At 49.9% G+C, this 14574-nt stretch overlaps 1 protein-coding gene across 1 annotated transcript; it reads right to left on the bottom strand.

Annotated features, from left to right (window-relative positions):
- Positions 1 to 8816: 8816 nt before the first annotated feature.
- Positions 8817 to 10019, bottom strand: LOC149361852 (uncharacterized). The gene has a single exon (XM_089569601.1). It carries the CDS (start codon positions 10017 to 10019, stop codon positions 8817 to 8819), a length of 1203 nt encoding a protein of 400 aa, XP_089425727.1.
- Positions 10020 to 14574: the final 4555 nt, after the last annotated feature.

Genomic DNA, 14574 nt, shown 5'->3' with positions numbered 1-14574 from the left:
GTCCACCGAGATGACAGAGAATTACTGCGCCATTTCCTTTCCTCAAAAAGCGTTGCGTTCAAACGGCAAAGCATCGCGCCGAACGGGTGGTGGCGTTCCGTGGACTCCTTGGCAGCGCTACAACACGCTGTCGCGTTCCACTCCTAAACGCGAAGCTTAAGCGTCATTAATCAGCAGTTAATTAGTATTCAGGCACTAATCAGTAATTAACCATTAATTCGTGATTTGTCATCACTTAGTAATTAGTACTAAATTACATGTGACGCCACCAGTGCCACAGAAGCAGGCAAAGTGATGCGGAAAACGCTTTCGCCTCTACCCACTTTAGACAGTCAAAGTGCCCCCTGAATTTTTTACAGCTGAATGCTGCGCTATCTGTGTCCCAATTCGCAAAATATTACTAGAGATATTTAAGAATTGTATACCATAAATTTACTCACTATGCGTGACAGATACGCAGTAAAGCTGTTAATGGGAGATTTCATGCACAAAGCAGCAAGTGCCACAACACACGGAAGAATAACATTACGCTTCGTACCGAGAAATGTCGGAATAGCCGCTAAGGAAATAGCCGATGCGTGTCTGAAGGAGCTCACGAAAGAAAAAAAGTAGGCGAATAAATATTCTGGAAAAAGGTTTTTGTGGGTTTTGAGAGTAAACTAACAACGACCCGGTATACCCCTTGGGACAAGGACCCCAATAGTAAACTACACGTCGTAAAGGCAATTCTCGGTGAGCAGAAGTCAAGTAAGCGCTAGGAACGCTCTGTTGAAGTTATCGTGTGCAGCCGGCTCATCGAACATAGTCACGTTACGCCTAACTTCAGAATCAAGTACGAAGGAAAGGCCCTCTTTAAGCTGCGTGGCTAAGTGGTCACAGGAAACGGCATGTCAAGTTAGTGCAGAGAAATTGAGAAACTAGGAAAAAGTATTTCGTAGTATTTTACAGCAAACGCATTCGTTTCCATCACCACTGAGAGGAGGTGACGAGGTCGGCAGCCTTCGGGCTACGGCCGTGTATGTTTTTTCAGCCAGCGTCCGCTCCGGCGGACGCGGTTGTTGCGACGCGCGTCTTTACTCTCTCTTTTGCGCTTTCCTCTTATCTTTCAACTCTCTTCTCTCTGCACCTGGCAGCGGTGGTGGCTCGGCTTGAGCCAGTTGGCAGGCTCGTGCACTTTCCTTTTCATTCTTCTCTCAGTCGCAACCAACCATCACCACTAACTCTTAGGATAGAAAATAACAGTGCACTTACCGCGAGTTAGAAAAGAAAAAAAACTGTTATTAACAAGCTCCAACTTTTCAGAAAATTCTGGTCCGTTAGCAGAACAGAAGTTTTTTTTTTTTGAACCGCGTGTTGCGCATATCACAGATTATTTTCGGTGTGTCCCGCAGAACGCCACAAACCCACATTAGTTGTTTGCAGGTCATGTCGAACATTCTTGGACAGTGGTTTAATATCAGAGAACAGTATGGAACTGCTATATAAATATTTAAAGTAACGACCCATTCTTCCGATATGCAGCAAAACCTTTCTCTTATGATGTTTCCGTGGCTCACATCGAGCAGTTTGGACTGTAGTAGGAAACCAATGCGGACAGCTTTAGATCATAGCAAAAAATGTCTGCTGACGGGAGATCTGCGGATATATTGTTACGCGGCGGCCAGCCGAAGAATGAGGCGTGGTGAACGATGGCTATGAGATGGTTTAATGGCCGCTGGCCTAGCGCGGGTGCTCCGTCCCGCGCCACTGCCAGCTTCGTCTTCGTCACACTACCCGAGGCCTCCGAGCGATCGTCCCGATCGGTGACGAACAGACGGCGGAATGGCGATGGTCTTGAGTGAAGGATCGAACAATATGTAGAAGATGGTGCAGTGCTGGCCGCCACGATGAGAAAGATGAGAGAATGAGTCCTGGTCCACGAAGCATCCGGGCCGTAGGGTGCCAGGAGCTGACGGCCGAGGTCTCTGGACGCACCGAACGGCAGAGGCAGGGGGACGGTGTCTTCACGTTTGGGTCAGTGGGGTCTTGGGTCGGTGGGGTCTTGGGTCCGTCGGGCCTTGGGTCCGTCGGGTCTTGGGTCGTCGTGTAGTGTGGTCCGGGCGGGGGACGGGGCTGGGGTGAGCGTCGAGGTCGGTTCAGGTCGGGCGGGCTGGGGCACGGCCGTGCGGCGCTGACCAGGCACTCACGGCCGACGTTCACGGCAGGCCCAGGAAGCCGAAGCTCCGTGACCAAGATGGCGATGAAGGGACCCCCGCACCTCACACCAAATATTACGCGGCGGCCAGCCGAAGAATGAGGCGTGGTGAACGATGGCTATGAGATGGTTTAATGGCCGCTGGCCTAGCGCGGGCGCTCCGTCCCGCGCCACTGCCAGCTTCGTCTTCGTCACAATATTTATATAATAGTGAAATCTTACAATATATGAAAAAATTGCGCTCTTAAGCTTTTCCACCTTAAAACATGCTTTTGCTTAGTACTTATGGGTATGCTCAATAGCGTACAGAAAAAGACAAAATCGAAGAAGTCCATCCCTAGAAAAAAAGGGGGAATTTCTGCAACATGTGGCTACGCTACTCTGCGTTACTCGCTTGAGTTGGGTATGTACCTGATGAACACATGGCAGCAAAGCAATTCATGTTTCTCATTGAAGTATGGTTATCAAAAGAAATCGAGTAGAATTTCATGTCGAAGGAAAAACGGAAATTACAGTGATCCGTACAGGCGCTGAATGAAACCTCTCGGATTTATAGTTTACGGGGGTGTAACGTCCCAAAGCAACTCAACCTATGAGGGACGACGTAGTGAAGGGCTCTGGAAGTTTCGACCACCAGAGATTCTTTAACATGCACAGACATCGCGCATTACACGAGCCTCTAGAAATTAATTCAATTCATTTATTTCGGACAACAACACAGGGTGTCCGCGGGGAGAGGCTAAAGGAGACTACAGTGTCTCCGGACGAGGCCTAACACACGCATTACACGTCGGTGCAGATGGTGCATGCAGAGTGACATATCACTGAGAACAGTGGTACATCAAACACAGTGTGACAGGAATTCAACATAAGCAAATTACACAAACAGTGATCAGGCAGAAAATAATACTCAAGAAGCTCGACCGCCGCGACCGAGATCTAACCCGCGTCTTTTGGGTCGGCAGCCGAGCGCCATAACACTACGCCGCCGCGCCGGGTCGGTTTTATGAATATATTAGTTTTTGAATTGCTCTTCCGAAGCTTCAAGAGGAATTTACAGTGAAATGAGGGCATTTCTTTTTGAATGTCCTACGTGTACAGAGCGTAGGTGTTAGACTCGCACAGAAAACAGCATCACATATGCCACAGTTCCAGCTGAAGGAAACGCTAAACATATGGATCTTGCAAAGAAAGCTTATGGGTTGCGTTTATGGCGGTCACAGAGACCCAGATACACATAGGGCCTCCGCAATTTTGGCGAAAACTGATATCCAAGCAATCCGTAGTCCCTTTTGCATGTGTCCGACGCCGCATTCAGTTGTCCCCAATACCAAAACACATGCAGCACGAGCTGCATGCAGACAGCCGCCTGGCCAAGGTGAGGCGGCTACTCAAAAAACTGGAGATACACACCGAAGCATTGTATGTGGACGTGGCAGGCTACCCGGACGGTGACGCTCTCGTGGTAGCTGCAGTTGAGCTCAGTTTAACCCGCTTATAAAAGCATCTCTAGTAACCGAGAACCGAGTACCAGCAGAGGAAACTGCTCTGGCATTGGTTATCAAGCCCTTCAGTAATATGGATGTCTCTTTCCACACTGATTTCGGCTCCCAACAGGGCTCCATCAATTATATGACTCGCCAACCACTCACGCCAACAGCGATCAACGTGGGTTCGCGCCTCACAGAGCACAAACATATTGCTTGGATCCCATGCAGCGATGGCCTGGAGGGGAACGAGACCAGTAATGCTGTACCTCGCAACCTTACCAACGGAGCAGAGGTGCCTATACCTCCTACATCCCATTTCTACTTCCACCCCTGTATTCAGAACGGCAGTGGCTCGGTAGCCAAATTTATCCGCTTCAACATTAGCGTCTATCCGCAGAGGAAGCCTACGCCTGGCGTCAAAATCAATCAACATTCCACACAAACCCTCCTACCCAATACTAAAATGAGCACAATTAGTGCAGTTTTACTCCGGCTCACTTGGATATATATTGATGTGTCACAATAAGCTGCAAAATTTACAGACAACGGACACGTCACCCGAAAAGCGATAGGTGCAACAGGCCTGCATCACCTTGGAAGGCCACTGAAGGTTCATCCAACAAATGCTCTGTTTGGCAAAAACAACTGGTATTCCGGACTGAGGACCCTAACTACCAGCTCAGTCAACGGTTTTTTTTTCTGTAATTAAACGGTTTCCTCCTCCTCCTCCTCCACGGGAAGTGGCAGTGAGGTCCGCTGGTGACCTTGTGCCCGCCGCAAAGCTTCTGGGTGAACACGGGTAGGTCCCTGGCGTTTGAGGCACTGAGCTTTCATCATTGGCGTTTGCTAGTGCTAAAACGGCTTATTATTTCTACCGGGACAAGTCATCCCAACCAAGGATCCGCCGGAGACCATGCGGACGTTCTAACGAGAAAGTCAAAGGGGCTCCACCTCCCACGTGCAGTCCCCAGTAGCGCATGGTGGCAGGCCCATGCGAGTGACTGAGGGCTGGTGACTACCTGCAGTAAACCCGCATGGGTTCCCCGTGGGTGCAGCGCTGGCACAAAAAGCTTGGGCTGCCCGTTTCATGCCTGAGTGGGGCCATCGTCGCCTACACATAGGCTTAAACAGACTGGACAGCCTGCCTCGGTCCCACCGCAGATACATGCGGACGAAGGTGCGGGCTCTATTATGGTGAAGTGCGGGTAACCGAAAAGGGGCTGCCCATAAATCTCTGTGAGGGAGCCACAGTGGTTTTGTGTGGGAAAAGAGCTAGTATTCCCGCGGTCAGCCCACGTGGTCCCTCGTAGAAAATACAGTGGCTATGTTTTGAGCTCCACAGTGGCGGAGCGATATAGACACGCAGTTTGGGTAGTCTGAGCAACACCTGCGACGGCCCTACATGGGCTCGGCATGGGCACATTTGCCATTCCCACGTCTTCTCTGCGTGTACCTCGGGTATGAAATAAACAAGCATAGGGTGCATGCAATTTGTATACATAAAATAAGAGGCTAGATGTTGGTGAAGAGCGGACACCCCGAATAGAGGCTGCCCGCGCGGAACCCTGACGGAACCAATTAGGCTGTGTGGGGGCTAACACCAGTATTTCCGCCTGTAGCCTGCATATTTCCTACATAGAAAATGCATTGTATGAACATGGGCACATTTGCCATCCCGCCATCTTCTCCGCCTGTATCCTATATATCCGGTAGAAAAGAGCTAAGTGTGGACTGCGCCGTGGCGAAATATGCAGTGTGTGTACGAAAGACGCGGGCTACATGACGGTGATTTGGGTCTGCGCGTGCAGCACCCTGACAAAGCCAGGGTGCCTGGTGCCTGTGGGCAGCCAAACAGCTGGGATATTTCCGCCTGCCGCCTTCGTAAGTACTGCGCAGATTACCCTGGGCTTCACAATAAAGAAATGTCATGCGCCTTTAGCGAGTTGTCGGTCAACAGATATCGACAGTCCCATGTGCGTTAGCTGCACACGGGAAGAGTTGACATTTTTACAGTTAGCCTGCTGAATATCCTACATCGGATGTAAAAGGGTTAAGCGTGCCAACATAGCAAAAGCTTGCATGCTTCATTTTCTGAAGAGCTGGTGTTCGAGCGTCATAATAAATAAAAAAAAGCTCGCTCTTTTACCTAAGAGTTTTGCGTGCTTGTTTTGCGCATATTGCGTTGCCAGGGCAGTCCAATTTCGATGGAGGCGAAACTCTAGAGTCCCATGTGCTGCGCAATGTCCGTGCACGTTAAAGAACCCTAGCCGGTCGAAATTTCCGTAGCCCTTCACTACGGCGTCCCTCATATTCTGAGTCGCTTTGGGACGTTAAACCCCCATAAACCAAACCAAATCAAACTACGGTCGCAGCGGAGAAAGATGCCAGCATTAGTTTCTTGCTTGTTTCAATGCACTTCACTTAAGCCAACACTAGAAGCGCTTTCGTCGTCTCCATGCAACATTAGACACACCGCCTTCACGACTGGGTGATAAACATAGCGAGCCTCCGGCGACTACGCCAGAGGATGGAGAAGCTTTGTTAGTGTCGCCGTTCATTGCAGCAACTTAACGTCCGGTAGCCGCCGTCTGTAGCCACGCGTCGATGAAGAGAAAGCTAATTCTCTGCTTTCGTGCAGCCATTCTTTTCGATTCTTCTCCACCAAGTGATCGCCCATTGATAACTCAACTTGACCAAGTGCAGATAACACGCACAATCGGACACGACCCCACGCTTCACCCTGTAAGGAAGAGATACTATTCATAAATCGCCCGAAACCCTTCTATTGACGAATGAGAAGAGCCTAACTCAACGGAGCCGCGGTGGTTCAGTGGTTATGGTGCTCGGCTGCTGACCGGAAAAACGTGGGTTCGATCCCGGCCGCGGCGGTTAAATTTCTTTGTAGGAGAAATGCTAGAGGCCCGTGTACTGTGAGATGTCAGTGCACGTTAAAGAACCCCAGGTGGTCGAAATTTCCGGAGCCCTCCACTACGGCGTCTCTCATAGCCTTAGTAGCTTTGGGACGAACGTCCCATAAACCAACCAACCATCAACGGAGCCGGCAGATTGGGGTGTTTCCTGAAGGGAAGAGCTTCGGGCTAACGAAGAGTCATATACCGCTCGAGAGAACAAAACGAAAAGAAGAAGCACCAGGAGGTAGTCACAAGAGTGGCGCGTCTTTGTGGAATTTGTTTTTCATGCTTTTTCATTTTCTGTTACACAACTGCTATCGACTGTGCATGAACTGGGATGTGTGTTAGATGGGAACGGTCAACTTGATGTATTGTTCCTAGACTTCTCTAGAGCTTTTGACCTGGTTTCACATGCAAAACTGTTGTTTAAACTGACATGTATTGGTATTCCTCAAAATATTGTCCACTGGATCAAGGCCTACCTTAGTGATAGGAAACAATACGTTACCATTAGGAACTGTTCTTCTCGGATGTTAGATGTTACTTCTGGTGTGCCTCAGGGAAGTGTCTTGGGCCCGCTCCTTTTTTTAGTATTTGTCAATGACCTGTTAGATGTTATTCCTGCGCAGGTTTCTGCCCGATCATTTGCCGACGACTGTGTTGTGTTTAAAGAAATTACGTGCACAAAGGATCAAGAAATTTTACTGGATACTTTAGAAGCTATTTCCCACTGGTGTACAAATTGGGGTATGCAGTTAAACTATGATAAAATGGTACTTTTAAGAGTAACAAGGAAAATATACCCGTGTTCCTTTACATATCAGCTTAACAACAATAATATTGTGACGCCCATGAAAAGGCAATACCCATTCTGCGTGGTCGGCGCATTGCAAAGGCCAAATGGCATCACATTAAACTCATAAAGGCCATCAGGCGTAATAAAAGCTGTTTTTTCTTTGTCTGCGGGATGCATGGGGATTTGCCAATACCCCGACCGAAGATCAATAGAAGAGAAGTAGGACGCTGAAAAAAGACAGTCGATGGCATCGTCGATTCGAGGCAGGGGGTATACATCTTTTCTCGTGACGGCATTCAGACGGCGGTAATCCACGCAAAAACGCCATGATCCATCTTTCTTCCGAACAAGAATTACTGGAGCAGCCCAGGGACTTGAGGACTCTTGTATAACGCCTTTGGTTAGCATCTCCTGCACTTGGTCATTGATTACCTTGCGTTCAGACGGTGACACTTGGTAGGGCTTTTGGCGGATCGGATGTGACGTACCAGTGTCAACCCTGTGCAGGGTTCGAGACGAGGGGATGAAAGATGGGCCGCCGGGCTGCAAAAAGTCAAACACAGTGGAGTATCGCTGGAGGATGGTCAACAGTGCACGGCGCTCATGCGTGGAAAGCGAGTTGTCGATCATTCGGAGCAACTGCGACTCGTCGTAAAACTCTGGTGCTGCTGCGCCCAAGGTGTCGGTAACCAAGGCAACGGATACCGGCGTGTATTGGCTGCATGACGCAAGCTTCAGGCCTTCAGGCAGAACAACAGATTCCGTCGAACTGTTCACTGTCCACAGTTCAGTTCTTCCGTTGATGACGGAAACCATGGCATGAGGAACCAAGATGTTCTTCTTCATGCAGTTCAAGTGGTTCGGTTCCACAGCCGCATCAAACACGTCGAGAGCGGTATCGGGGCAGGAAACCGGTACGCACACAGCCGAAGAAGGAGGCACGACAGTATCTCGGGCAACACAAAACACTCTCTCTCCCCTGCACGAGCCTTCTAGAAGATCAGTAGTGGAACATTTGCCGACGTTGAGCTCACCTGTGTGACAGTCGACTTTAGCGCCACACATTTGCAAAAAGTCTAGGCCAAGAATAACGTCGTGCGTCGACCGGCTGAGCACCACCATTTCCGTGCTGAAGACTTCACCACCCAAAGAAACCTTAACACTACACACTCCAACTGCTGGCAACGGTTCACCACTCACGCCACAAAACTGGACATTTTTGTCCCATCGAAACAAAACTTTTCTTCCTAGGAGGCACTTAAACGCAGCACTCATAACCGAAACAGTAGCACCGGTATCCACTAAAGCCATCACAGGTACACCATCCACTAGCACATGTACTTTGTTCTTTAACATAACTACAGGCAGGGATATCACTTCCGACGGCAGACTTCCAGCGACCTCACCCCCATCGGTCGCGGCGGCTAGCTTTCCGGCGGAGGCGAGGAGGAGCGGCGTCGGGGTGATGGAGATCGACGTGTACGGAAGGCTGGAGGCGGCGTCACACTTCTATCAGATGCCGGCGAATTATTCCGCATTTGTGCAGGCCATGAATTGCCGGAATCAGGCGGGCAGGACGGGTATCGAGAAGGACCGCGTTGGTAATCCGGACGCCGAGGATAGGTCGAGGAGCCGTAACGGGATGGTTGTCGGCGGGGACAAAATCGGGAGATGTGTCCGGGTTGACCACAGCGGTAACACACAAGAGAGGGAACGGGAGCAGGCTGCGCCGGCAAGTAGTCACCATACGAAGGACTGGGCCGAAAGTTGTCGTCGTATGTGGCCTGCACAGGCTGGTAAAAGCCGGACCGTTGCTCCGGGGGCAATCGCGGTGTGTTGTTCGGCCGCAGCCCTCGGGGTACCCGGTGATCCTCAAAGTCCGCTGTGTTAACGTCGGATGGCGGAGTAGGACGCGTGAGATACACAGGAGGGAGCTTTGATGAATTTCGAGTGAGTTCCAGTGACCTGGTTAACTCTTCGCGAACGATCTGGCGGATTGTGGAAGCCAGATCGCATGACGATGGTGTGTCTACAGCTGCCACCGTCGTCACCCCGGCCAAACGTCCAAATTTCGGTGTGATGCGACGCATTTTCAACGTCTCGAACGTCCGGCAGTGCTTGATGACATCAGACACGGACTCAAGGCTTTCTTTTCCGATCAAAAAATTGTAGACGTCTTCGGCGAATCCTTTGAGCAAATGGCCAACTTTGTCTTCCTCTGTCATGGCAGGAGAGACGACCTTGCATAGCTTCACGATTTCCTCAATATACTTTGTGCATGTTTCACCGGGGAGCTGAGCCCTTTGCGCAAGTGTTTGTTCAGCCCGCTCCTTCTTTACGACTGAATCACCGAAACACTTCTTCAGCTCCTCTACAAAGCGGTCCCAAGTCGTGAGGGAATCCTCGTGGTTGTCAAACCATGTTAGGGCTGTGTCGGTTAGTGAAAACACGACGTTCGCGAGCCGGGCGGAGGAGTTCCACATGTTGTAGCGACTCACCCGTAGGTAGTGGGTGAGCCATTCTTCGACGTCGTCGCTAGATGAACCCGCGAATGACCGTGGCTCCCGGTAATGCTGCCACGAACTGCTGGGCACAGACCTCGAAGCGTCGCCGTCCAGGGACATCATTGGCACAGAAGGCGGCAGACCAACAATGCGACGACTGCGGCGAATGTGAATCTGGGGATCCGTCTTCGGAGGAACCTGATTACCCGGCACCTTCCACCAAGATGTTACGCCCAGTGGTTTATTAAGACTGGGACGGAGGAACGAAAAACCAGCTGGGTCCGCTTGCCGAGCACGAGACGCCACCAACTTTGTTCTCCTCATCTTCGGCTTATCCAGCAGCGCCGACCACGCAGAATGGGTATTGCCTTTTCATGGGCGTCACACTACTGACGCCCATACAGTCACTGTATACAGTCACTGAGTTATACAGTCACTGAGCAAGAATGCTTAGCCGTCGTCTTCGCCACGCAGCGTTTCCGTTCCTATCTGTACGGAAGACCGTTCACCATCGTCACCGACCATCATGCCCTCTGCTGGCTCGTTAACCTTCGCGACCCCTGTGGACGCCTTGCACGGTGGGCTCTCCGGCTACAAGAGTTCGACTATACAGTCGTCTGCAAGAGTGGTCGTCGTCACGCTGACGCGGACTGTCTTTCGAGGCTGCCCTTTCCTGAGTCGGAGTCTAACATCGATACGTTGGACCACTGCGTCGCGTCAGTGTCACCTGTTTTTCCTGATATCGCAACGTTCAAAGCGGAACAGCAGGAAGACTTAACCCTACAGTCTCTCCTTGCGGAGGCTGAAGACCCTTCCAACGTCAGCCACTTTTGTGTCCGAGATGGTCTTTTGTGGAAGAAAAAACTATTCTCCTACGGGCCAGCGCTTTCTGCTGGTAGTTCCGAAGAGCCTGTACTCCTCTGTCTTGCAGGCCATGCACGATGACCCTACATCTGGACATCTTGGTTCGGCACGGACGCTGCATCGTACCCAGGCGCGCTTCTATTGGCCGAAAATGCGGGCCACGACTGAGCGGTACGTCGCCAGCTGCACTCAGTGTCAACGATACAAGCGACCTACTAGCCTTGCATCTGGTCAGCTTCACCCTGTGACACCGTCTGCAGCACCGTTTGAGCAAGTGGGCATAGATCTGCTGGGCCCGTTTCCAAAGTCCTATCATGGGAACCGCTGGATAGTGGTTTGCGTCGATTACCTTACCCGGTATTGTGAAACGGCAGCTCTACCCTCGGCTACAGCGTATCATGTGTCCTCTTTTCTGCTCCGATTCATAGTTCTCCGTCATGGACCTCCAAAAGTTATCATTAGTGACCGTGGTCGGCAGTTCACCGCTGACGTCGTGGAGCAGCTTCTCCGTTCCTGCGAATCACATTTTCGCCATTCCTCGCCTTACCATCCCCAGACGAATGGGCTCACTGAGCGCACGAACCGCACGCTCACTAACATGCTGTCAATGTATGTTGATTCAAGGCACAAGAACTGGGATAGCGTCCTGCCGTTCATCACGTATGCGTTCAATACCGCGCGCCATGAGACTACTGGCTACAGCCCCTTCTTTTTACTGTATGCACGCCCCCCACGCTACACCCTGGACACCATACTACCATTTTCTGACGAGCTCCATGAAGATCCCTCTATCGCTGAGACACTCTGTCTCGCAGAAGAAGCCCGGCGCCTTGCTCGCCTTCGTGTTCTCGCCTCCCAAGATCGGTCAAAAGCGCGCTACGATGCCCACCGCCGTCGCGTTACTTACAGTGCCGGTGATTTAGTCTTGTTGTGGCGGCCTATCAGAAAGCGAGGATTGTCTCAGAAGCTGCTGTGCCACTACGATGGACCCTACGTCATTATTGACCAAATTAGCGAACTCAATTACCGCATAGCTCGTCTCACGGCAAGCGGCCGTCGTTCAGCGCGAACCGAGGTCACTCACGTTGCCCGGCTGAAGCCCTACCATTCGCGCGGCGCTGCTTAACTCGCCCAGCGGGCTTCGGCTGCGTAGGGGGAAGTGTGACGCCCATGGAAAGGCAATACCCATTCTGCGTGGTCGGCGCTGCTGGATAAGCCGAAGATGAGGAGAACAAAGTTGGTGGCGTCTCGTGCTCGGCAAGCGGACCCAGCTGGTTTTTCGTTCCTCCGTCCCAGTCTTAATAAACCACTGGGCGTAACAATATCTTAGAGGTGGACTCATATAAATACTTAGGGGTTACATTTACAAATAAATTAACTTGGTCAAAACACATATCAGAAACTTCTGCTGCTGCACTTCGCAAGCTGTAGTTTCTTAAGCGAAAACTTAGGAATGCTCCGGCCAGTACTAAGCGTCTTGCCTATAACAACTGCGTAAGAGCTAAACTTGAGTGTGCGGCGGTTGTATGGGACCCGCATAATAAAAAAGATATCATACAACTCGAGCGTGTGCAAAGAAAAGCTGTGCGATTTGTATTTGGAAAATATAGAAGACACGATTCACCATCTACGCTTATGAAGCAACACAACATTCACACCCTAGAATCCCGAAGGAAGGTTAGTCGCCTCATCTTGCTTCATCACTGCCTGCAAGAAAAAATAAAAATGAAGTTGCCTAATTGCGTCAAAGCTCATTGTACGAGAAGAACCAGATATACGCAGGAACACTCACTGGCACCAATTTTCGCCCGCACAAACACATTTAAAAATAGTTACTTCCCTAGAACTGTATCCGAATGGAATGCATTACCTTCTCATATTTTTCTGTCCAGCAATTTTGTAGCAGAGTTGGAACGTCATCTCTTTATTTCGTGAGTTTTGTTTGTTTTTGACTGTTTGTATATTCAATTCTGATTGATTGTCTGACTTATTATTATTATTTTTTTCTCTATGCGTATGCTTGTCATTTCTTGTATTGAGAAATGTTTTACTGTGCCCCTCCTGCTAGGACCATGCATGGTCCGCAGTATTTCAAATAAATAAAATAAAAATTTCAGCTCAACACCGCTTCCCCTGTTTTTCCTGGGTGCTTTCGCAATAAACAAACGTGCTTATGCCCGGTTTTTCTGTCGGTCTTTGTTTTTCCCGGAGGGCTCCTCCATGTCTCTCTCCTGTCCCTCCAAGCTCCCCTTCTCCGAAATGGCTACGAGGTGCTCCCTCTAGGACCCACTACTGATCAATTTAAGCCTCCTTCCCGCCCACCCTACCACGGGACGCTTCCATGAAGTGGCGACGAAGCTTCGATTCTACTACTTGTTCACTTTGTCCGGTCACTTAGCGCTGACGTCATGCAGAATTACTCTTCCGTCTTACCCGCGTTGCCTCATGGCAGGTTTTTCTTCTCTCCTGCGGTTCAGTCGAGGGTGAGGCGACGAAAGGAGCCGCGAAAACACGCGGTGACACTCGCTCGTCCTCGTTTACTTTGTGTCATGCAGTGTTTTGCGCATTTCCCAGTGTTTCCTTAATAAATCCATGATCGAAGGTGACAACGCCATTCTACGCGTACGTCGAGTGCAAGGATGGTGCAACACTATCGTTCCTGACTCAGTGATGAAGGTATTCGCTCCGAAAGATGTGAGTGGTGAATAATAACATTTACTGACGCTTGAGCGCTGAAGGCCGCGGGCCGCGGTGAAGCGTTCTTTCCTGTCCGTTCTTCGTTTCGCTTTCGGGCTTATTCTTTCGCGCTGTTTTACTTATGTCCATATGAACCAACTAGCCCCAGCAAAAAGTTCTGAACGATTTTATGACGGCGACCTCGTGCTGCTAAGATGTGAGTCCGCATTTTATATCGGTCTGTTGTCTAACTACTGGCTGCGCCTCGGTTATATGCTCGGCGTAAAACGCAAGTTTCGAGAAGTTCTGTATCTTTATTTAACCAGCCATTTGCAGATTCTAAAGCATAGACTGGGTCTCATTGCGTCAGAGGGAGAAAATATCGCATAATTTTCTTTTAGTTATAAACCGATATTTCTTGTCCCTCACGATAACATGACTGGAGTTTTATAAGTTGTATTCTTTCTTTACAGAGGCAGATGGTGCATACGTGCGAGAGCAATCAGCGAGAAGCGTTCTGAAGGACCTCGACAAACATCTCGCATCGATGCTGCTTAATGTGCCGTAAATGAGGGAGGATGACAACGCAAGCATTAGAGGCGGCCGAGCTAAAGTTACTGATTGAAATACCAAAGGGTTGAGGTACAATCACAATAGTACAATAGTTAGGATTGCCTATGCATAGGGTGTGTCTACATTTGTTCGCTATTATCTTTTCAGGTCATATGTATTAAAATCCCAGCTCCATGATATTCTCGGTAGGTCTTTTCCTGCTTTTCTTCTTTTTGCCTTGTGTGTGTCATTTCTGAGCGATTACAATACACAGTCACATTAGCGAGTACATTCGTCGATTACAATAACAATAGTCGATTACCAATTATCAATCACTATCTATGTTACAGTGCACGAGTTATTACGCCACTCCAAACACATACACACCCACAAACAGATACACCCACCCACACACATACACATAAACACATATACACTCGGCTGCTGACCCGAAAGACGAGGGTTCGACCCCTGCTGCGGCCGTAGAATTTTGATGGAGGTGAATTCTAGAAGCCCGTGTACTGTGCGATGTGTGTGCATGTTAAGGACCCCAGTTGGCCAGAATTTCGCGGAGCCCTTCACTATT

This window comes from Amblyomma mixtum, chromosome 2 (assembly GCF_055824585.1).
Source record: "Amblyomma mixtum isolate Tamu chromosome 2, ASM5582458v1, whole genome shotgun sequence".
In the NCBI taxonomy this organism is placed as follows: domain Eukaryota; kingdom Metazoa; phylum Arthropoda; class Arachnida; order Ixodida; family Ixodidae; genus Amblyomma; species Amblyomma mixtum.
Note: the sequence above shows the minus strand (reverse complement) of the source record. Positions and strands in the feature narration are given on the sequence as shown.

Bases quoted from the DNA above. Each gene is read 5' to 3' on its own strand.
- LOC149361852 (XM_089569601.1), bottom strand. From the start codon at position 10,019: ATGATGTCCCTGGACGGCGACGCTTCGAGGTCTGTGCCCAGCAGTTCG.